At 54.2% G+C, this 22,802-nt stretch overlaps 2 protein-coding genes across 13 annotated transcripts; one reads left to right on the top strand and one right to left on the bottom strand.

Annotated features, from left to right (window-relative positions):
* Positions 1-6,533: 6,533 nt before the first annotated feature.
* TSPO2 (translocator protein 2) lies at positions 6,534-9,944 on the bottom strand. Its single transcript, XM_006750497.3, has 4 exons — positions 9,184-9,944; positions 7,762-7,954; positions 7,260-7,401; positions 6,534-7,008 (listed from the first exon to the last, which is right to left on the bottom strand). Exons 2-4 carry the CDS (start codon positions 7,932-7,934, stop codon positions 6,808-6,810), a joined length of 516 nt encoding a protein of 171 aa, XP_006750560.1. The 5' UTR covers positions 7,935-7,954; positions 9,184-9,944; the 3' UTR covers positions 6,534-6,807.
* A 968-nt stretch (positions 9,945-10,912) lies between these two features.
* Positions 10,913-22,796, top strand: UNC5CL (unc-5 family C-terminal like). 12 transcript variants are annotated; one of them, XM_031021774.2, is made up of 10 exons: positions 10,917-11,271; positions 12,599-13,191; positions 15,145-15,590; positions 16,105-16,405; positions 17,114-17,376; positions 18,034-18,135; positions 18,385-18,452; positions 19,302-19,402; positions 19,564-19,677; positions 21,151-22,796. In XM_031021774.2, exons 3-10 carry the CDS (start codon positions 15,206-15,208, stop codon positions 21,371-21,373), a joined length of 1,557 nt encoding a protein of 518 aa, XP_030877634.1. In that variant the 5' UTR covers positions 10,917-11,271; positions 12,599-13,191; positions 15,145-15,205; the 3' UTR covers positions 21,374-22,796. The 12 variants fall into 12 exon arrangements, with proteins under 12 accessions (XP_081684260.1, XP_030877634.1, XP_030877646.1 ...); XM_081828134.1 differs by lacking the exon at positions 21,151-22,796 and adding an exon at positions 20,086-21,132 and having other exon boundaries at positions 10,913-11,271; positions 12,599-15,590; XM_031021786.2 differs by lacking the exon at positions 12,599-13,191 and having other exon boundaries at positions 10,917-11,266.
* The last annotated feature ends 6 nt before the right edge of the window (positions 22,797-22,802 follow it).

The raw sequence follows: 22,802 nt of genomic DNA, 5'->3' as shown, positions 1-22,802 counted from the left end.
GACTGAGCACCCAGGCGCCCCGAGGACTGGGAATATGGCACAGATATTTTGGCTGTCATGTATAACCCAGGATTGGGAGGGGAAAAAATCAATCCATGTTCATGTCCCCATCTCAGCCTTGATTCACTGTGTGATCTTGGCCAGATCACTAAGCATCTCTGGGCCTCAGTGCTTCCATCTGAGTTATTGTCCAGGATGGTCAAAGGGATGGAAATGAGAAGAGGAGACAAGGCTGGCTCCTGTGGGGGTGAAGAGGAACAGTGAAGATGAACAGTGTCGTGAAAATTTCCTGACTCTGAGTGATGGTGGGAGGTGGTGCAGAGGTGGACCCAGGCTGGTGCTTTCTGAAGTGGTGACCGCTGGCTCCCACCACACCCACATATACTTTTTCCTTTGACACTTGGGAGCGCACCCTGGGCCCTCCCTTGGACTGATAACTGACAACTTCCTTTTCCACTGCTCCTTTCCAGCCCCCGCCCTTACCCACCCCCCTATCCCTGGAGGTCCTCTGAACTAGCTCTGGCTATTTATGGCATCTCCTGGGGACCTGTTCCTGGCTGGTCCTTGGTTCTCTTTTCCAAGTCCTACCAGTTTCCCCTGCCGGCCCCAGAGTGCAGCAGCTAATCTGGGGATCAGGTGCCAGGAGCTTGGCTCTGCCCTCCTGCAGCTGCCGCTATACTCTTTAGGGCAGGCATTCCCCAACCCCCCGTTAACACTAGGGTAAGTTTCTATCCCTTTGCTCCCCCTGCAGAGGAGGAGACAGAGAAATAAGGTATCCAGTTCAAGGTCACGGTAGGAGTCTGGGGGGTGCTGGAATTTGAATCCAGGTCTGCCAGCCTCCAAGTTCCAGGCTTTTCCAGCTGTGTTACGCTGCCTGGGATTCAGGAACAGGGAGTGCGGAGACTAGCACAGCCCTTGCTGGGGGCCTGACACTGGTCTAAGCAGGTCATGTCAATTAGCCCACTTACTCCTCATGAGGATATTGGCAGAGGTCCTACTGTTATCCTCATTTTATTGGTGAGGAACTGGAGACCAGAGAGCTTAAGTGACTTGGCCAAGGTCACGCAGCTAATGGAGCAGAGCCGTGTGCTGCAAGCCATTGCCCCTTCCCCATTCAGCTCTTACGGCTACCAGGACCCCCGCGGCTAGGCTCGAGGACGGAGGGCGGGGGCGGGAAGGGGTCAAGGGGAGGAAGGCCTTCTCCAGGGACTTTGGCTCCGGAAGCAATCAGTATGTGAGGGGTGCATGTGCACAGATATATAGGTATGTGTGGTGTGTGTGTGTAGAGGATACGGGCGTATAGAGACAAAGCAGCTGGTGAGTGGGGATGGAAACCAAAAAGGGGATTCTCCCAATCCATCTCTGCAGGCCTCGGCCCCATTCTCTCCCGGATGGCAGTGGCTGGAAGCAGCAGGATTAGGCCCAAGAGAAGCTGCAGGCCTGCCTCTCCCGGTCCCATTTCCCAGGGTCATTTCAGAAAACATTTGGATGTTCTGAAGGTGGCTGAGGAGTAAGGGCCAGGGCCAGGCACAGCTATTCCTTGGGTCTCAGCCTGATGCCAAGCTGCCCTCACTGGGAAGGGAGTTGAGGCCAGGAGGAGCCTAGTGGAAAATCGAAGCCTCACCAGGGGAAGGTTTAAATTTTCACTTTGTGAAAGAAGACACCTCGGGAGCGCGTTGATGGAGTGGGTGCTTTATGTGCAGGAACAGCTGGGACCCCAACAGTGCGTTGCCCCAGAGACCCAGCCTGGGTGTGCCCGTCCCTCGGTCACCACCGAGACGAGGTACACAAACAACGGGCTGCAGGCACCAGACACCCCCCTGGCGGGCAGAAGCCTGCACCCTCCAGCAACTGTTCTGTTGACATAAACACGAGGTGTCCAGAGCTTTGGCCGGGCGGGGGGAGGGGACCCAGGGTCTCCCAGAGGTCTGAGGCTGAGATCAGGGAAGGCACTAGACTCACAGGGTAGGCCAGGGTTTTCAGTATCCTCCTGTGCAGAACGCAACGCTTGGCTTGCCAGGCAGAACATGCTGCCCCAGGGGAAAATGGTGACACCGGGACTTTAGTCCTGGTCACCGCGGTCCTCCATTCTGTCAGCCGCTCCCGGCACCGCCTGGCTCCTGCGGCAGGCACTTCGAGGCTTTGAGGAAAGTGATCTGATAAGAACGGTGCACATGAAGGTGACTAATAGTGCTCCTCTTTGAAGGGGGTGTTTGCAGGGCCAAAGAACCTACTAGGAGAATGCGATAAACTGAATCAACTTTTGAGGGGAGAATTTCAGTGCTTAGAACGCTCAGTGTGTAGAGCAGGTGCAGGTACAGGGGACAGGGGTTTCTTTGGTGCTCCTGTGGGCAGATAATTTCCGTGTGGGCTGGGGGATCCTGGAGATTCAGACAGTAGAGGGACGAATGAGGCTGAAGAGATACCACTGAGGCACCTGGTGTGACAAAGAGGGCCTGTCCCGGTTTGCACGCTAGCAGAGTGGGCCTAAGTGGGTGAGGGTTCTTGAAAGCTCGGAGGAGAGAAGGGGCCTCGAGGGACTCTACCTGAGCATAAAAGAGGGAGGTCCGGATCTGAGGGGGTCCCGACCAGAGTCAGGCTTTGTGTGAGTAGGTAACTTGCCTGCCACTAAAGAGGATCAGCAATAAGTCCTTAAAACAAAAGGGCCTTGTCCTTGTTTTCCAGAGCTACAAGAAGGAGGAGGACTCTGAAACTCAGGTTGGGGTGCTGGAGAATTCCAGGAGATCGGATGGTTGTGGCCACCACAAAGGAAGATTTTGGAGCCCTGGCCCAGGCCTGGCAACACTCCGGGGGCCTTACACTTCCTTCCATCCGGGCATCACCTCTACCTGCCCGTGGGAACGCGTGCCCATGGGCACGCATGCTTAGTGAACAGGACGCCTAGAGAAAACACTGTCTGCACTCTGCTCCCTCCCAGCCCAGCGGACCAAACTTTGTCCACTATCAGTCTCCCCACATCACCTTGCCCCTGTGTGGCTCCACTCTGCAGACTTGGCAAAGGGAGGAAGAATGCAGGGCTCGAGGCAGGGAAGGAGGGACTAATATACAGTAGAAAGAGACGTACCACGTCCTGGGGGTGCTATGTCAGCTGGTGCAGCTCTCCATCTCTGCAGACACCGGGGGTGGCAGGGACTGCACAGCCCTTGAGGAGCTCATTTCCCCCTCCCCGCCACCCTCCACCCAGTGAATCATATTCACATGCTATGTCCCCACTCAGAGGCAAATGGAATACTACCACCCGAGGACAGAGAAGCACACACATACGACTGGGATGGTGGGATCCCAGGACACATCTAGCAAAGACAGGAGGCAGCTCTGACTCTACTCAGGCACAACTCTAGGTAACTGGTGATCTAGGAGGGGCCCAGGGCAGTGTGTGCTCATCATCAGGTGTGGCTCAGAACTGGGAGGTGGGGTGGGGAAAGGACAAGGGGTTCAGGCAGATTGGGAGACTGGGGGATTAAAGGCTCCCATTCAGGAACCAAGGAGCAGTGCAGAAGGGAATTTTTTTTTTTTAAGATTTATTTATTCATCCATTTGAGAGAGAGAGAAAACGCTTGCAGCCATGATCACGTGATGGGGGGGAGGGGCAGAGGGAGCGGGACAAGCAGACTCCTCACTGATCACAGAGCCCCAATCACAGAGCCCAACTTGGGGCTTGATCTCATGACCCTGAGATCATGAACTGAGCTGAAATCAAGAGTCGGACTTTTAACTGACTGAGCCACCCAGGCACCCCTGCAGAAGGGAATTTTAAGGATGACTCTGGGGACACAGGATGAGAGTTTGTCGTTGGAGTCCTGCCCTTTCTGGCTGTTTCTGTTCAAAGCCAGGAAGCCCCTTAGTTTGGCTCATCCCTTTCAGGCAGTCTTGTTATTCCAGGGCTTGGGACACCACTCTGTTGAACAAATCAAGCTTTCTTCTAGGGCCAAGTGTCCAAAACTAGAGGTATCTGGATGCCTGGGTTTGTGGATCAGCTTGCACTGGGGAGGGCAAAGTCATGCAATGGGCTTGGGCTGACTCTCCTCTTCTTAGAGCATCAGTTAAGCTTCTAGAATTGCTGGCAACACAAATAAAATTAGTAGCAAATATTTATGCTGCCTATATGAGACAATGATGACAATGACAATGACAAATAACTCTAGGGTGTTCAGTTGTCTAAGGTCACCCGCTGATAGTGAAGTAGGGACGAGAACCCATGCAGCGTGGTGGCTCTGAGCCCACCCTCAATCGGTATTTATAGATTATGTTTCTATGTTTAAAACAGTTATACATATAAATGAAGTTATAAATTCAACTAAAAGCAGCTTTAGAAAATTTGATTGAGGTGAAGACAAAATCCACCTGAACGTGCACCATAAAAAGCCGGTCATTTTGTGCGTGTGACACTGGTCAGGCTAGCCCACAGACCTGAGGAGAGGTCACTCACTCTCCCCACTCTTAGGAAGTGAGGGAAATACCACTGGGGGTCTTGGAGCAAGATGGGTCTCCAATTGTCATGTGAATCAGAGCCACGCATGCTTAGTGAACAGGTGGCTTCTGGGTTCCCCTCCTAGAACAGCTAACAGGCATTAAGCACTTCTTCTGTGCCAGACCTCTTTTAACTGATTATCTCATCTCTTCTCAACAATTCTAGGGGGGGCCCCATTGCGCAGGTGAGAAGAATGGAGTTCAGACAGTGAAGTCAGTTGCACTGGGTTACCAGTTAGTAAATGACAGTCCATACCAAGCCCAGGCTGGCCTGTCTCCAGGGCCAGAACTGCAAACCATTGCACTGTATGGCCTTCCTTCCCCAAGATGATCTGATTCTGTGGGTCCGGAGCAGGGCTGGAGTCCAGGCCTTCCGACAACTGCCCCGGGAGGTCACTGGGCCACGCTTTGAGAACCACGCTGGTAGCTGTTTCAATCAGGCTGATCATTTAGAACCACCTGAGAAGTTTCAAGAACTATGAAGACCCTTCCCTTCCCCAAACACAGGCTTTTTCAATGGGTCCAGAGTCCCCTGCAGGTGTTGGTGGGGTGCTGGTCAGCATTTTCTTTTAATTGGATGAAATGTTCATTTTTCCAATCAATAAAGATAACTGAATACCTGCTCTGTGCTCCGGGCTGCCCTGGGACTGGGGATACAAGGGTGGGGGTACCTTACTTGCCTGGCTGGGCAGAGCATGCCCTTTCTGGAGGCAGAGAGGATGCAGATTCCTTCTTGCTTGTTCTCCTTTGGTGAGCTCCAGAAAGAGCCAGTCTCCTTGAATGATGTCCTTCTGGCTTCTTCCCTGTGTGGTCCTTGGCCCCCACCAGAGAGGTCATAGCTGGTTCTTCACCCAGAACTCAGGTCACAGAATCACAGGTTGTCAAAGTGAAAAGAGCCCTGAGAGACCATCCATACCTGGAGCTTTCAAATTTTAGTGAAAGCTGACACAAGTGCTGGGGGCTTGTTAAATATAAAGATACCTGGAGCCCCACCCCAAAAGTTCTGATTCTTAGGTCACGCACGGGTGGGGTCAAAGGAACATGCGTTGTAATAAGCTCCCTAGTGGCTCTGCGATGCGCTCGGCAGTGGTTCTCAGGTGGGCTGCAGGAGGCCGGGGGAGTTTTAAAAACACTGACGCCCAGCTCCATTCCTAGAGAGTGGTCAATTTCTTCAAAATCTCCTATGCAGGGTGTCTGGGCCTTCTAGCTGACTTTGTTTGGGATTTGGGGAGGCAGCCCCAGGGGCAGTCACTGCTACCCTTGTTACCACCAGGGCCTTAAAACAAGAGGAGAATAAAACAATAGTAGAGAAGAGACAAAAATAAAGAAGCCAATGAGAAGATGTAGAAAGAGAGAAGTCTAGGCAAGAAGCTCCTGCTGAAATCACTTATCAGCACTGAGGGGTTCATCTCTTTTTCTCAATGTTTTTTCTTATTATAATAGGCATTAATTGATTTTAAAAAATTAATAATAAAAAACATATGAAAACAAAAATAAAAAATGAGCTATAATCCTCCTTATCAGAGATAATCGCATAAGGTCTTAATATGACATATATAAAGTACAGTATAATATATTGCATAACCACAGTATAATATTATTATAATAACTGTAATATAATATGATCTATATTATACATATTATATTATTGTTATTAATATATTAATTAAAATCCAACGAAATAACATTAAACTATTCTAAAATAAAATATATAAACCTGACACGTATAATTTGTATCTTTTTTTACTCTATCTACTTTGCCGTTTTGCTTTTATAGAACCTTTCAAAAAGACTTTGTGTTCCAGGTAACTGAAAACTCAAGTCCTCAATATCCCGGCCCTATTCGGAGGGCGCGCGGGTGGAGCGGGGACGGCGCGCCCACCCTCCCCTGGCCGTGCGCGCTCCTGTACGCATTGGCGGGCACGCACTCCCACACATGCGCAGACGCGTCTACCCTGCTCTGCGGCCCCAGGCATCGTGTTCCCAGATAGGCACTTCACATCGTACCCTCAAAGTTAGTAAAGGATTTTATTAATGGATATTACCAAATTACTTTATTAATACAGGATTAATTAATTTATATTAAGTGGTAAAATAAGCTCCCCTCCCCCCCTTTCCCGTTTCTGAAATCGAATGGAAATTGGCACGAGGGGAACCAGGACAGTGACCACATTGGGCCGAGTCATCTTCAGGGATTCATCAATCCCTGGCCCCCGTCCCCTTCCTCCCCTCTCTCCCGAATAGCCCCACAGCCCTGCCTGTGTTCTCTTCTACTCCTCCCCTGGCCATCCTCCCTCCTCTCCTGTCCCTGGTGCCTCAGTCGCTCTTCTCCCCCATGGGCTGAGGCTGATGGTTTGGACAGAGGCTGTCCCTCCACAGGCGGTAGGCGATGGAAGCGGTCACGGTGAGCCAGGCCAGGTAAGGCAGCAGGAGCACGGCGGCCAGCTTGTTGATGGGATGCCAGATCAGCGCTGTGCTCACCACCAGTCCATAGAGTAGTAGCAGGTGCAGCAGGGCCTAGGTGGGTGGGGGGGGGGTGGGGAGGCAGGGCAGTCAGGCAGGCTGCCCTGAGAACTGAACCCTCCACTTTCCTGCAGCACCCTGGACCCCGTGAGCCAAGTTGCTGAGGTCTGGGCACTCAACTGGAGCTCAGAGAAGTCTGCCCACCCGTTAACCTGCCTGCACTCGATTGGTCTACTGTGTTATCTGCTTGGGGGGGGGCTCGGTGGTCTCACTTGCTCCTACACTACTTCCACTGCATGCCTTACCAGACCATGGGTGTGGGCTGCGAAAAAGAGAATCAGGACAGCCCAGCTGACCGCGAGCTGCACAGCATAGAGGCCGAGAGGCAGGGCCAGGGGCCACCCAAAGCCCCCTCCCAGGTTCTTCCACACCAGGTAGGAGGCATAGCTGTGGAGAGATGGTGGCAGAACACTCAGAGGGAGGCTGTTTCATGGCAAATGAAGGAAGTCCTCTGGCATAAGGACTCTTGGTTACCTAAAGGAAGCCGTGTGGGCTGAAATGGGAGCAAGAGTGTCTAAGCATCACTTGAGGGCCAGCGGGGAGGTGGTGGGAGGCAATGGGGAAACTTGGAGAGGGGGAGCAACGTGGCTGGCTGGAATTCTAGGCAGCACAGAGGGGACCCACCATAAGAGGCAAGATGGCGTGCCATCCCTTCGGAGGTCAGCATGCAGCAGTAGTTCAGGTACGGGGGGCCTCATTCCCACCCTAGCAGGTACCAGGGCCATGGTATGAGAAATGGGTGCTCACCCCATGACAAAGTAGATGGTGATCCATCCTGCCAACAAGACTTTGTGAGGTGGGCACCAGGGCGGTTTCTTTGGGTTGTCGTACCAACCAGACATCCGATGACGGGTGAGCAGCCAGAGCAGGATGGGCCCCAGGTGGGGAAGGGCCAAAAAGATGGTGCCTTGAGGCTGCATTCCCCTCACAGAGGCAAAATCTTGGAAGGCAGACAACACGATGGTGGTGGGCCTCCCTCTTAGTCCTTTCCCTGTACCTGCTTGACTGTCTCCACCTCCTACCTGACACAGTTCCCTGGCCTGAGTCCCTCATGGGAGGTCTGGTAAGAGATGCCATTCTCCCCACCATGGGCCAGCTCCCATCCTGTGAGCTCACACTGCCTTGCCCTTTCTCTGGCTTCCATGGACTTATTTTCTCCACACCACCCACTTGGCACTCAGAAGATACTGTCCAGTATTTATAATTGCTTCTGAGTGCAAGCCTCCTTCCCCCATCGTGTATCTGACTCCTAGAGTTCAGGTCTAGGTATGATTGTCTTTTCTGCCTCCCATAGTGGGTTGCACTTGGTCAGGTACATAGCAGGCCCTTGACAGGGACGCTGCCTTATGCTGAACTCAGCCAAGCTGATCTAACCCACCTAGAAGGACCACGTTCAGAAAGGCCGGGGCCAGAGATTCCCTGGGGGTCTTCTCTAGTCAAGAATGGGGCAGCCCATCTGCCCCCAGGCTTATCTCGACACACCAGACTGGCAGACCCAAGAGGCCCACCCAGCCTGAGCTGCTGCCCAAATTCGAACTTAGCTGAGTGACACTGGGCTCCTTTCTCTGAGGCCTTAGGTCTCGCCTGTCCCTCAGGGCCTGGGGAGGTCCCTCCTACACCCCTCCACTTCCAGAGAGTCCGAGCCACCAACACAAGTGCTCAGCTTTCTTTCGGACTGACTTCTCAAGGAAGCAACTGCCTGGTCTTTGATTAAAAAGTTGCCACACTCATTTGCACGTTGCCTTGGACATCACCGGCATGTGGAACAAGGCACAGACCCTCTTCCAGCCAAGGCCCCCCACCGCATATCGTTCTCATTTGCGCATGATATTTCAGCCTCCTCCCCATGACTGCCAGGATGGCAAGGAAGACAGATGTGGTGATTCTCAGTGTCCTGGAGTGACTGCCTACTCCATCCTTTCCTGTCAGCGACCCCTGTCCACGTCCTGGAGGTTCCAGGGACAGGGCTGACTGGCCTGCTTGCCTGTTCATCTCTCGATTTCTCTGCTCCTCACTGTCCATCCGTTCATCACTGCCTTCTTGTCTCTCTCTCTCTTTCTGTTTTTATGCCCAGTGTTGGAGGCTCCTCCCGCACCCCCCTGTCCTCTTTTCTCCTGTTCTCCACCCTCCTGCTGCTGCCTCCTTATTCCCAGACCTGAGTTCCCTTACCTCAGGCAGCATACCTCCCAGGCCGAGTGCCCGATGATATCCGTTGTGTGCAAAGCAGAGGAGGGTGGGGGATGGGAGAAGGGCGGAGTGAGGCTCCCATCTGGCCTGTCTTTCTCCAATGACAAGGGTGGTGGCACTGGCATGTCTACATAGCCCTTTTAGGAGAGGTCCCCCTGTTCTGCTAGACCTGGCCTCTGGAGGAGGCCCCTTGATGGAACGGCTGAGGCTTTGGCTCTGTAAGAGCCTGATCCCCTGGACCAGCTCAGCCCCAGGCTGCAAGCCTACCGAAGCCTGTGGTCTCCACATCCCGTGAACTGGCTTTATGTCCACAGGGGTGGTGGGGACCTTCAGATTTCCTCAGGACCTTCCTGTAACTGGGATTATCCCCAAGTGAGGCAAGCACCAGCAGCTTGGAAATGAGTTCACGCTACCTGGACGCAGCCTCTGGTTTATAGTCTAGTTGGCATGCTCCTTCCCGGCTTGGAACTCGAGCTTGACAGATTTTCACAAACCCCTCTAACTTCATGACTCAGAGGAGAAAGCAGGCTCCTGTGTGACTCAGACAGAGCCTTGTCCAGCAAAGACTAACACCCGCCCTTTTCGTCCCTATAAAAGTTCTGAGCACCTCCTCCTTGCTCGTCCTTTACTCATGAGGTCCCCTTCCCAGGTTGGCGGTTCTCCATAGTTCCTTTGCCCCATCTCTCCACTTTGGGGACCCAGGCACCCCTGGGAGGTGTTTATCCCATCCTCTGGCCTCTACCCTGGGGAAGGCAGTGGGGGGCGGGGGGGAGCGTTGCAGTCAGGGATAAGAGGCTGGGCAATCATTAACTGGGGTGAAAGCAGTGGCAGTTACTTATTTTCTATGAGATGCTACCTGGGGGGCTGGGGAGATCCCCGTGGTCCTTGCCTGCAGGAGGCCAGCCCGTGGTGCCCGCCATGACAACGGTTACCACTTACTGGGCATCTATTTTGTGGCGAGCATTTCACGATTGTTAGCTCAATACTGACCATGCTTCTCCCTCACGTGGTGGATCGTATTGCCTGCATTCGTCAGACAAGGGAAGGGAGGCTCAGAGAGGTCGAGTAACTCGCCCAAGAGTACACAGCCAATAGAGGAGTCGCCTGTGTTCAGTGTCCGTAGTCTGGGATCCAAAACATACCCTCTTTTCTCTGAGTGGGCCCACGCATTCATTCAACAACAGTCTTTATTCGATACCTGCCATGGACCAGGCTGTACCAGGAGCTAAGAGTACAACAGCAAACAGCTGAAAAAAAAAATCCATCTCTGCAGGGATCTTTCATTCCACTGGCACTATCTTTCCGAGGCAGAATTTCTATGAAAGGACTCGGGCTGGCAAACAGCCCAAAGTCTGCTCTCCCCCAAGTGCAGGGTTCCTGCCAACTCTGAGTGCGGGCAGGGAGCAGATAGGGGAACACCCCGATGCTGCCAGCACCTTGTGAGTCGTTAACCCTCCCGGTGCCTCCTCTCATCTCTGTGCGGGAAGGGGTGCGGCTAGGCATTGTCTGAGCTCCTGGACCAGCTGCCTTGGCGTCAGCTGGGAGCTTCTTAGAGATGCAGAATCTCAGGCCCCAGCTCAGACCTGTGGGATCAGAACCCCCGTTTTCACCCTATCCCTCGGGTTTGTGTGCACGCGGTCCTTTGAGAAGCTCCTGGTAGGGCCCCCTCCTCTTACCTTCTGCCCTTTCCCTAGCCTCTGGCTGGGGCAGCCACTCACCAGCAGAGGGCATTGTAGGGAGGGGTTCACCTGTACCCAGGTTTTCTCTTTCTCTGTCCCCTCCCTTCCAGACCCAGACTGGTGAGTCCACTGACTTCTGGGATCCTCAGCTACTCCCACGCCTTGGCTGGACTTTGCCAATAGACAGGGACAGACTCCCCCACCCCTTCTGAGGGCTCTGGGAGGCAGGTCATTGCCGGGAAGCTCTGGGCCACTCCTGCCCAGATTCCCCGCCCACCTCCACTTGTCTGCTGGCCTGGCGACCAGGTCTGGCTGACCTCTCTGTTTCTCAGAGAAGGAACTGCTGTTCCTGGACAAAGCCGGCAACCTCTGGGAGCACCTACTTGGTAAGGTGAGCACCCCCTGGGGCAGCTGGGGGTGGGGTGGGCATTGCAAGGGAGCCACTTGGGGCTCAGGGGAGGAGCCAGGCCAGCTTAACCAGAGTGTGGAGAGCCTCTGCTGGAGGAGGAGATGGCAGAGGGCAAGTGCCCAGTGGGTGTGAGGACCTGGGAGACAGTTGTATGAACTATGGAAATGTAGACTATGCTGATGAACGCTGCCCATGGCAGGTTTGGGCTCATCCATCCTGGTACTTTTTGTGTGTTTCAGTAATGAGCTAGCAGGGTTTGAGTAGGCTTGGTAAGAACCAGTGATGTGGGAGAAGGGTTGAGAGTTGCCTCAAAGGACATGAGCAGAGAGTTGCAGCAGGAATCCAGATCTTTGTGCTGGAGGAGGCAACTCCCGAGGGACAGGTGATAGCAGCATTCTAAAGGACCGTTGTCTTGGGGGACCTGCTACCTGGGATAATCTGGGGTCGGGGCAAGGCAGACTGGAGCCATGGGTAGTAAGGAGGCAGGCATGGATCTGGGAAGGTCTAGGCTACGTTTATCTGGTTGCCCTACTGTAGATTCAGGACCCTTCCTTCTCCTAGGGTTAAGGGGAGGATGGAGTGAGGGCCAAGCAGCTCAGAGAGTTGTCAGCCTGGGAGAAAGGGGCCAAGCTGGGGAGAGTTCATGAATGGGCTGCCCATGAGAGGCCCCTTGAGGCCTTGGGGACCAGTATGCCCACTGTTCCAGGTTGGGAGCCTGGGCAGGGAGACTCAGCTGCGCCACCCAGTGGGGTGGAGGGGATTTGGACTCTGGTCTTTGGAGGCCCCAGGAAGGTTGTTGCTACAAAAACAGAGCGGAGTCCCTCCTTTCTTTCATGTTAGCTAGCCACGGGGGCCTTTGTGGGCAGGGGGTGGGGGGCGTCCCGCACCATGGAACCGAGGATGTGCCTTTTCAGGTCTTTCCGTTGATTTTTACTTTAATTTTGTTTCTTTCTCTTCCAACTTCACTTCCTCTAGAAGTGGAAAGGAAGAGAGACCTGCGGGGGGGGGGGAAGGGGGGCAGGGAGAGAAAGGTAGTGTTTCTGAAACACGGTCGTCATCCCCGTTCATCCTTCCCTCTGCCTTCAATTGTAGCTTAATATCCTCCCATACGTCTCCACGGTGGGGAGAACACTTGGCTTCCTTATCTGGGAAATGGAGATAAAAATAACACCTAGCTCACAAGGCTACTGTGAGGATCAAATGAGATGGACCACACAGAGTGCTCCGACACAGTGGGCATAGAGTAGAGCTCCAGAAATGATAACCAGTATAATTGCAGTTATAATTCCAATTATCTTTCATGTGGAAGGACCTTTTGGAATGGCTGCACCAAGGGAGGCTGGCTGCTCCAGCCCCCTTTCTTACCAGATGTGGGGCCTTTCCAACTCACCACTTCATTTGCCTGCCCTGCAAGGGGCTTGGCTGAAGCACGCTGCTGCCCTGTCTGCAAGGTGTGCATTTTAAGGCAAAGGGAGTAAAGCGAAACCTTCCTCCCTGTCTACGTTTTCAGTGGGGACACGGGGGAAAATAGATCCCACCCCAGTCCTTAATCCTGAGGGTACAGAGGAGTTTCTGCCCCTGTCTGGGAGGACCTAAGGAAAGGGGCTTGGGTTTCGTGGGCCCTGAGGAAGGAAGGAAGGAGGTGGGCATGGAAAGAGCTGGAGGCTTGAGGCGAGGCCTCAGCTCTGGGTCGGGGTGTGAGCCAAGGGAGTGGGGGAGGAACGGATGTCAGAAGCCTCTCTAGTGCGGACCCTCGTGAATCAACCACGGGGATCCCCAGGGTTATGAAAGAGGATATTATGCCACCCAGAACTCGGCTACAGAGCGAATGAATCACATTCCCTCAGAAACTTCCTGAGAGCTACATCATCTTTGTCAAGATTGAACTTCCCACGGTGAGAGGTACACAGCTGGTGCTCAGAAAATGTTCATTTGAGTGGGAAAATCACGTGTGACAGCGTAGAGTCAAGGGTTGTTCCATAAGGTGGGATGGCAGCGGCAAGAAACTTCGGAGGGGTGGGAGTGTCAAGGGCCGGTGAGCCACGGGGAGGCGCTGTCGAGCAGGGGCAGGAAGGGGTCCAGGTGGGTAGGTGAGGCAGATGGGAAGAACAGCTAGAGCAAAGGCCAGAGGCTGGAATTAGCCGGGTGTGAGGCCCCCAGCCTGGCAGGAGTGTAGGGTGTTGGAAATTAAGGGAGGATGAGGGCGGTAGACTCTGGAGGGCCTCAGGAAGTTCTGGCAACCGTATGGGGAAGCTGTTGGAAGGGCCAGGTTCCAATCTGAGGCCCCCGCTGGTAACCAGGTGAGCAGGCAGCTGGCGCTGCCTTTGCCCTGCCTCCTTCCAGCCTCACTGGAGGCTCCCACCTTTGGTTTTCTTTCTCTTTTTGCTTCCACGTTTAACTTAGTGTACTCTCCTTCTATTTCACATGTCCCTGGGAGCTACCTTCTGACCTTTCTGGCAGTAGGTGGGGCATAAAGAAACGTATTTGGGCAGTGCTTTATCAGTGGCAAATGCTTTTCCCATGATCTCATGCCACCCTCACAATCACTGTGAGCGGTAATTATTATTTAACTTTTGATAGCTTTTCAAAAGAATTACGCAGTTAATATAAAATACACGCCTGGAGTGAAAAAATTCAAATACAGAAAAAAACGTTTAAGAAAATTGAAAGTCCTAGTTCACACCTTCCACCCTCTCAATTTCCTGTCTGTTTCAGTTGTGACCGGTGGGAATAGTTTGGGGTGTGTCCTCTCAGACCTGCATTGCCCCAGACAGAAATCACGAGCAGGGGCGGCTGCTGAGCACTTGAAACAGAGCAGGTCCCAACTGCCATGTGCTGTGAGTGTAAAATACACACGGATGTCAAAGACTTAGTATGAAAACAGAATGTAAAACATCTCAGTAATTTTATATTGATTTCCTCTCAAAGTGATATTTTGAGTATATTGGGTTAGATACATAAAATATATTATTAAAATTAATTCCTCCTGTTTCTTTTGACCTTTTTATTGTGGCCACTAGAAAGTTTAAAATTACATTTGTGGCTTACATTATATATATTATATTACATATAATAAATATATATATTTACACATATATGAAATATATATACTTATATATTATACACACACACATATATATATACGTAAAGATTTTATTTAATTATTTTAGAGAAAGAGTGATGGGGGAAGGAGCAGAGGGAGAGGCAGAGAATCCCAAGCAGACTCCCCACTGAGCACGGAGCTCAAACCGGGGCTCGATCTCATAACCTGTGAGATCATGACCTGAGCCGAAATCACAAGCTGGATGCTTAACTGACTGAGCCACCCGGGCACCCCAGCTTACATTATACTTTTACTGCATAGCACTGCTCCAGACCTTTCTCTGTGATTGACAAATATACACCTATAAATATGTATCTATACTTGTATATAGTTCTGTTACTTACATTAATGAGATCGGAGGATGTCTAGTTCTCTGTAACTTGCTTTTCCACTTAAAGATTTCTCTATGAAGATCAAGAGGGTCATTTTGACAGATGCAGAAACTGAGGGACAGTAAGCAATGTGACAAACTCGCTCAGCCAGTGGCCAAGGTTGCACTTGAATTTACATCCTCTAACTCCAAACCCAAGCTCTTTCTGCCTCAGGGGAGTTTAATGTGATGTACTAGGCCATGGGGAGCCATGATAGGTTCTTGAGTAACACAAAGATAGGTGACGTTTCGTTAAAGGTATTAATCAGGTATGCCCTGGAATGAAGACAATTTGCCCTCTCACTGCAGCCAGTTGGCAACTAAGTCTTGGCCTCCATGACATTGAAAAGGCTTGCCTGGCCCTGCCTCTTTCCTCCTCCAGGTCCTTGGCCTTGGCTGGCCCAGGGCTGCAGGGGAACTGGCAGCATTGAGTGACCAGGCAGATGTGCTCCCATGAGAGTTCCTTCCAACCCACCCAGTTGCTGCTGCTGGTGGGGGTCCCGGTGGCAAGTGCCCTCCTTCTGGTCCAGTGCCTTCGATGGCACTGCCCTCGCTGGCTGCTGGGGGCCTGCTGGAAGCTGGATAGCCAAGACGAGCTAGGAGGCCATCCCACTCCCCTACCAGAAAATGAGTCCTCAAGGCAGTGCCCGCCGGCCACACTGCCAGAGATGGCCGCCTTCTACCAGGAACTGCACACGCCCACTCAAGGCCAGACCATCGTCCGTCAGCTGATGCACAAGCTGTTGGTGTTTTCGGCTCGGGAGGTGGATCACCGTGGCGGCTGCCTGATGCTCCAAAATACGGGCATCTCTCTGCTTATCCCGCCAGGTAACAGCACCTTCTCCCTTCTCAGCCTGTAGTTCTTCATTGCATGTTGTACAAGGGCGTCGCGCCTAAGGGAGCATCATTCGTAGACATCTCCGTAACTTTGAAAATTGTTTATATTTTAGTATGACTTTATTGACTCCAAAGATGGATAGATTGCATATTTTTATGACAACTCCCTGACAGGTGGAAGTAAAGTGCCTGGTGGTAATGAACAGTGTGTTATGACAGTTCTCAGTAAAGGAAAATGCCTGGAGCAAGAACACCTCTTGCAAATTCCCGCCAGTCCCATACGGGCTAGTGTGGTGGCCCCGGGACGAACGGGGTGACTTGCTCAGGATTACGCCACAAGCCAGCTCACAGCCTTCCTCTCCTTGCGCACTGCCTGCCCGTGTGCCCTGCTAGGCCCCTTCTCTCCTGGGCTCCCGTCCCACCTGCCCTCCCGCTGTGGCCTGGCCCCTTCTGGGCTGGGGGTGAGCCTGCCTGCCAGGCCCATCTCAACTCTTGTTCTCCCCAGGAGCTGTGGCTGTGGGCCGCCAAGAGCGCGTGTCACTGATCCTGGTGTGGGACTTGTCGGACGCCCCATCACTGTCCCGAGCCCAGGGGCTGGTGAGCCCTGTGGTGGCCTGTGGCCCCCATGGGGCCTCCTTCCTGAAGCCCTGTACCCTCACATTCAAGCACTGTGCCCAGGAGCCCACCCAGGCCCGTACCTACAGCAGCAACACAGCCCTGCTCGATGCTAAGGCCTGGAGGCCCCTGGGGCGGCCTGGGGCCCACACCTCCCGGGACGAGTGTCGCATCCAGCTCTACCACTTCAGGTAGGCCCATCGGCCCGGTCTTCCTGCCCGTTGTCTCGGTCTGCCTCATCCTCACCTTTCTGTATGCAACTGCCCCTTATCTGTCCCAGATGGCCTACAAATCCCTTCTCCCTCCGTGGCCCTTCCTGGTCCTTCTGTCCTAGTGTGTAGGGCAGCTTGTCCCCTCCAACCCTGTCTGGAGACTATGCACCCTGCGGCAGTCTCTCTGCCTGTCTACACCTACTGCCCCAGCCCTCCGTCTAGAAGGGTCTGTCCCATCCCCACCTGTCTCTACCCTGTGCCCCTGTTCAGGGCTGTCCCTGAATTGCCCAGGGCAGCCTGTTCCCTCCAGTTCTCAAAGAACCCCTCCCATCTCATGTCTGTCCTTAGCTCTGTCTTTCCGGAATCTTGGGCCCCCCGGCCTCTTCTTCCCACTGAGCGCAACAGGGCCAGCCATGTGTGGGACCCCGCTGTAGCACAGTGGCCCTGAGCCTACCTTCCCTCCCTCCTGTGCCGGAGGGGGCTTTCTGGCTCTTCTCCCCACTCGGTGATGGTCACTGCGACCTGACTCACATTTCGTCCCCCTACCTGCCCGACTCCCTCCCGTTTCTCCTCTATACCTGCTCTCCACTGCTCTCCTTGGCTCCTAGGGCCGTGGGAGCCAGGAAGCAGGTGCACTGGGGTCCCAGCCTCCCCTGAGCCAGTCCCTGTCCCCGTCTTTCTCTGCAGCCTCTACACCTGCGTGCTGGAGGCGCCGGTGGGCCGGGATGCCCGCAAATGGCTGCAGCTGGCTATGTTCTGCTCGCCCCTGGCACCGGCGCAGTCCCACCTGCAGCTGCGCATCTACTTTCTCAACAACACTCCCTGTGCCCTGCAGTGGGCCATGGCCAATGAACAGCCCCACGGTGGGTGCCTGCGCGGACCCTGCCAGCTCTTCGACTTCACGGGGGCCCGAGGGGACCAGTGCCTGAAGCTCAAGTACATCTCTGAGGGTGAGGGAGGCGGGAGCCTGGGAGACAGGGCGGCAGGGAGCCCCACTAGAGGGCTTCCCCTGGGTAGAAATCTGGGAACCTCGAGTTTCTCTGGGAGACTCCTGGGCAGGCAACGGCTTCAAGGGGACCTCTGGCTTCTGCTGCTGCCTGCGGGAGCCCCAGGCTCTGCCCTCTTCCTCCCTCTGTGGTCCATTCGGCCCTGGCCCCTCCGTGGTAGGGCAGGATGCAGGGTGGGGCAAGGGGAGGGGTGGCTTTTATTGTCCCACCTGGCTGGGGCTGGTGTCTGAGGAGGAGTCCCAGTCGTCTCTGTCCCCCTTCCTTTGTGGCATGGGCCGCTGCCCTTGCTCACGGGGCTGAGGACATCTGTGTGGTTCACGGACAGGGCCCAGATGCGTGGCTGCTTCTGGGGGTCGTGGATGGGAGGTGGGAGGCCTGTGTGCTGTGTGTGTCGGAGGTGTGTGGGGCTAGGAGAAGGCTGCTCACAGGGTCCCTCTCCAGGCTCTGAGGACTCCCATCCACTCGAAACACCCTCCTGCTTTCGCTCCTGCCTCATCCCTCCCCACAGCACCCTGCAGGACACCTGCCACAGAGTCGGCCTCCTCAAATACTTGTGGAAGACACCCCTTTCTGAGGCCCTCCGCTCTGCCTCCTCCCCAGGTTGGGAGAATGTGGATGAGAGCAGTTGCCAGCTGGTTCCCCATCTCCACATCTGGCATGGAAAGTGCCCCTTCCGCTCCTTCTGCTTCCGGAGAAAAGCAGGTAGTTCAGGGGATCTGGTCCACCTTCTCCCCTGTCTCCTTCTTCCCAACCCCAACCCCTCCTCACCCGCCTCCTCATTCCTCTAAAAGGCGAGGAGCCACAACTGATCTTTGTAGAGAGCAAGATGGAGCGTCCTGCCCAGTGTCTTCACATTTCGAAAGGCCTGCCTGTGGGGTCCCCTTCACTTCTCCTGCTCCCTTTTGCCAGGCCTTGCCCTCTCTTACCTGCTACGTCCTCTCCCCTTTGTAGCCAATGAGAATGAGGACTGCTCCGCACTTACCAGTGAGATCATCGTCACCATGCACACCTTCCAGGATGTGAGTTGGAGCTGAGGGGCAAAGGAAGGGCAGGGCTTGGGGGAGCCCCGGGCAAAGTGGGCCAGGGGTCTGGTGCCCAGTAAGTCTGGCCCCAGTTACATAATCAAGCAGGTGGATGGCATTCTTCCAGGGGCTGAGACCACCTGGCCTCCAAGTTACCCTTCATCCCTGACTCACTCTTGTCTATCCATGGATGAATCCAGTAGGAGAGTAAAAGAACCCAAACCCTAGATTAAGCCCTCCTCTTAGCCCAGAGGAACTTGGATGTCAGAGAAAAGTGGTTTCTTTTGAGGCTGACTGCCTGCATCTGAGAGATGATGTTGTGTCTCTTCAGTGTGGAGAGCGGCCAGGGAGGGGGGCTTGAGTAGGTGGGATGAGAGTTAAATATCCCACTCTACCAAGGGGGAAGAGTTGAAGACATCAGGGTTGAGAGTCTTTGGGGAGCCATGGTGGCGCCTTAGTGGAGAGTAGGCCAGTACCTCTCAGGTTGTCACCTGCAAGGAGGGACCAGGGGATGGAGGGAAGGAGAGAGAGGTGCCTGAGTTCAGTGTTCCTGTTTCCCCGGCCCTGTGACCTCACCCAGACTTCTCCTGGTGTCTTAGGCTGCACCCTCTTTGGGCTTCATGTCTCAGCTCCCAAAGAGCTCAGGAGGCAAACTTAAAGCTGGAAGTTCTGGGGTCAGGGGAGCAGAGGGGAGGGGGTGCTAGGCGGGGCGGGGCTGTATCTCCTGGTAGAGTAGCTCTGGGTGACAGGCTGAAGGATATGAAGAATGGAGGTGGCTTCCCCAGTTTCTTGCTCAGGGGATGTCTCATGAGCCCTAAATGTGTTCCCAACCCTCTGCTGGCTCAGGGCTTGGAGACCAAGTACATGGAAATCCTCAGATTCCAGGCATCAGAGGAAGAATCCTGGGCAGCCCCACCCCCTGTCTCTCAGCCACCCCCATGCAACAGGTGAGGTGGGGTTACTTGGGCTGCTGCTGGCAGGCGATGTTTGGGATTCTTCCCCTCCCATCCCCGGATCCCGCAGGGCGTGTACACCATTCGGGGTGTGTGTGGAACGGACTGGGTTTCTCTGATCCTCCCCTCTGAGAACCCCACCTCCCCCACCCCAGGCTGCCTCCAGAGCTCTTTGAGCAACTGCAGATGTTGTTGGAACCAAACAGCATCACGGGCAATGACTGGCGTCGGCTGGCCTCCCACCTGGGGCTCTGTGGCATGAAAATCCGGTAAGGGTCGAGGTCTGCGGATAGGAGAGGGGGGTAGACTGGGGCAGGGGGCCTCCTGGGACACCTTGAGGACTGCAGCACAGACAAGGGAGCAACTTAAAAGTCAGAGAATGGCTAGTCCCCACCCTGTTCCCCATAATAGAGCAGATCTTTTTATTTATTACCGTATTCTCAGTACCTAGAATGATGCCTGGCTCATGAGTAGGTGCTCAATAAATATTTAAAAATGAATCAATTAACTTGTAAGTCATTGGGTACATACTGAGTGCTTGACATGCTGTGCCCTGAGGGGTAGAAGGCAGACTATAAGATAATGTGTATAAAGCATGTAGTTGAATGCCTGGCGTATGTTAATTCAATCAGTGTTAGTAATAATGCGGGCAACGTAACCATGGTCTCTGTCAACAGCAATCAGTTGGAGAACAATTCTGAGCTGGGCTCCGGAACCCAGACTGTGAGTGCAGTGGTCAGGAAGGACTTCACCCAGGAGATGGGAGTAGAGCTGGACCCAGCTGAAAGCAGAGTGACTTTAAAAATCACCTATTTATTAAACATTTATCAAGTATCCACTATGTCCTGGAAAACTATGCTAAGCACTGGAATACAAGATAAATGAGACCTGGTTCGAGCATCCAGGAACTCACACTGTGGGAAGGGATCCAGAGAGCCTAACACAATAAAGGCAGTGCTTCTTGTGCCTTATTGTGTATATCCAATGCTGCCCAGCAAGTTGAAAACAGAGACACAAAACAGCTAGAGCAAGAATAACGAAGACGTGGGGGGTAGCTCTGACCAGAAGTCTGAACTGGAGGGTGCAGATGGTCTCCACCTAGGAAGTGGGTATTAGAAAGGTCTTTAGGGAGGAGGTGATAGGGAAGGGGGGAGCGGCGACTCTCTTGGGAGGGAGTAGCACAGCTGGTTGTGGGTGTGGTGTGTGCAAGGTGGGAAAGGGATAGGCTCACCGCAGGAAGGTTCAGGATGGGATTGGGAGAAGAGATCAGGAAAAAATGGCAACACCAAGTACCAGGTTGTGGGTGAGCTGGGGGTCTGGAGGATGGGCTTGGCTAGTGCCAGAAAGAGGCTCTGGAAGGTTTTTTGAGCAGGGGAGGGTCCTGGTGAAGCCATGATTTAGAACAACTCTTTCCTGCCTGGCAGGCAGGGTGTGGTGGCCTGGGGGAGAGGGAGGAGGAGGGGAGAGTGTGTTTGGGGTGGGGGACAAGGAGAGAGCAATTACAGACCATCCCAGCTGGAAGCAACCTTAGAGGCCCTCTTGTCCAAGCCCTCGGTGAAGGAGGAGGAAACCGGGGTCTAGAGAGAAGTAGCCTTTGAGCCAGGACAATCTCAGGTCTCAAGGTCCCGGGCCCTCCCACCACCGCGGGCCCCTGGAAGGCAGGTAAGAGCAGGATGAGGGCCCGCGCTGGGGGAGCGGGTGGATCTGGCCACCGCGCGCCCACCAGCCCGCATCCCGCCCAGGTTCCTGTCCTGCCAGCGCAGCCCCGCCGCAGCCATCCTGGAGCTGTTCGAGGAGCAGAACGGCAGCCTGCAGGAGCTGCACTACCTCATGACCGTCATGGAGCGGCTGGACTGTGCCTCGGCCATCCAGAACTACCTGGGCGGGACGCGCAGTGGCAGCCCGGCGCCAGTCCGCGGGGGCGCCCTGGAGAACCAGGGCCTGGAGCTGGACGAGAAGCTCTGAGCGCCGCCGCCCCCCGCCTCCCCCCCCCCGGGCTCCCGCGGGCGGGGCGGGGCGCCGTCCGCAGCGCTCTGGGCACCAGGGGCCCCGACACCCAAGAAGAATGCAGCAGGTGCTCCTGGCCGTGCCCATCGACTTCATCAGAACCCTTCGACGGTGCCTGCGGCCACCGTGAAGCCGGGGTGCCACTGCCAGCCTCCCCGGGGTCAGGATCACAACTGCGACCCGCAGCGTCCTGCGAACAGATCCTGTCCTGGCCGGCAGGGGGCGCAGGAGCCCAGAAGATGGTCCGGTGTGGCCCGCCTCCCGGAAGCTCTTTCCTAGAACCTGCCCTGTTGGCACTCGTTGGGGACTGGCCAGTCCACGGGTTCACTGAGCGCTTCGTGATACCCAGCATCGGACTGGGTATTACGGGGAATCCTGGGATAGAGGAGATGGGGCTCGGAGCTTGACAAACCCGCAGTGCTCTTCTGGGAGTCAAGATGCACTCATGGGCTGAGGGCCAACTCCAAAACAGCAGTGCCCTGTGGTTAGGGCATGTGGGCAGGGGATGAACAGATGCTGAGGGGGGAGGCAGCGGAGTGTGGGCTGGAGCAGTGAGAAGGCTTCATGGAGGATGTTGGACAGAGGGTAGGGACATGTAAAGAGTGGTTCAGCCATCTTTGGGTGGGGGGAGAAGGGGATGGTGGCTGGACTTACAGTAGGAGCCAAGAGTGAGCATGGGTGCTGAAGCGTTAAGGAGCTCAGCCTGGTGGGTGTGAGGGGAGGGGATGACCAGGGTTCAAGGTCAGTCATGCCTGGCTGCCCACCTGTCTCCTTTGTCTTCCTTTGACTCTCTGTCTTCCCATCCTCGCCTTGTGTTCCTCTCTCTCTGCGATTATCTCCATCATAAAACATCAAAATGGAAAAGAAACTTCAAGATGAATGTTCGTGCCCAAGCTTTTTACTCTTTATCTGGAACTGTGTGAGTTTTCAGTCTCTCTGACTTCATTTTTCTGCCACCATTTCCTGCAGCCTCTGCCTCCCTGAATCTGTCTCTCTGTTACTGTCTTAGCATCTTCCTGTCTCTACCGAGTCACAGTGCCTGATTTTGAAGGTTTCCTTCACTCTCTGAAACCCTCAGTTATTCCCCTCAGGCAGGTGTCTCTAAACCAATGTTATGTATCAAAGTCAGTGAAAGGACACTGGGCTTCCCTATGAATGAGGGGGGAGGATTTTACTTTTTTTTTTTTATTATTTTTTTTTATTCTTATGTTAATCCCCATACATTACATCATTAGTTTTAGATGTAGTGTTCCATGATTCATTGTTTGTGCATAACACCCAGTGCTCCATGCAGAATGTGCCCTCCTCAATACCCACCACCAGGCTAACCCATCCTCCCACCCCCCTCCCCTCTAGAACCCTCAGTTTGTTTTTCAGAGTCCATCGT

Source organism: Leptonychotes weddellii, chromosome 8, assembly GCF_054177405.1.
Source record: "Leptonychotes weddellii isolate Sample4059 chromosome 8, ASM5417740v2, whole genome shotgun sequence".
NCBI lineage: Eukaryota > Metazoa > Chordata > Mammalia > Carnivora > Phocidae > Leptonychotes > Leptonychotes weddellii.
The sequence above is the reverse complement of the archived record's forward strand: the minus strand, read 5'-3'. Positions and strand labels throughout refer to the sequence as shown.

Excerpts from the sequence above, each read along its gene's own strand:
- TSPO2 (XM_006750497.3), bottom strand. The coding sequence starts at position 7,934 with ATGCAGCCTCAAGGCACCATCTTTTTGGCCCTTCCCCACCTGGGGCCC. Across the intron at positions 7,402-7,761 it reads ACCATCTACTTTGTCATGGG|CTATGCCTCCTACCTGGTGT; the intron begins GTGAGCACCCAT and ends ATCTCTCCACAG. Across the intron at positions 7,009-7,259 it reads CAGCCCACACCCATGGTCTG|GCCCTGCTGCACCTGCTACT; the intron begins GTAAGGCATGCA and ends CCACCCACCTAG.
- UNC5CL (XM_031021786.2), top strand. The coding sequence starts at position 15,206 with ATGTGCTCCCATGAGAGTTCCTTCCAACCCACCCAGTTGCTGCTGCTG. Across the intron at positions 15,591-16,104 it reads CTCTCTGCTTATCCCGCCAG|GAGCTGTGGCTGTGGGCCGC; the intron begins GTAACAGCACCT and ends TGTTCTCCCCAG. Across the intron at positions 16,406-17,113 it reads ATCCAGCTCTACCACTTCAG|CCTCTACACCTGCGTGCTGG; the intron begins GTAGGCCCATCG and ends CTTTCTCTGCAG.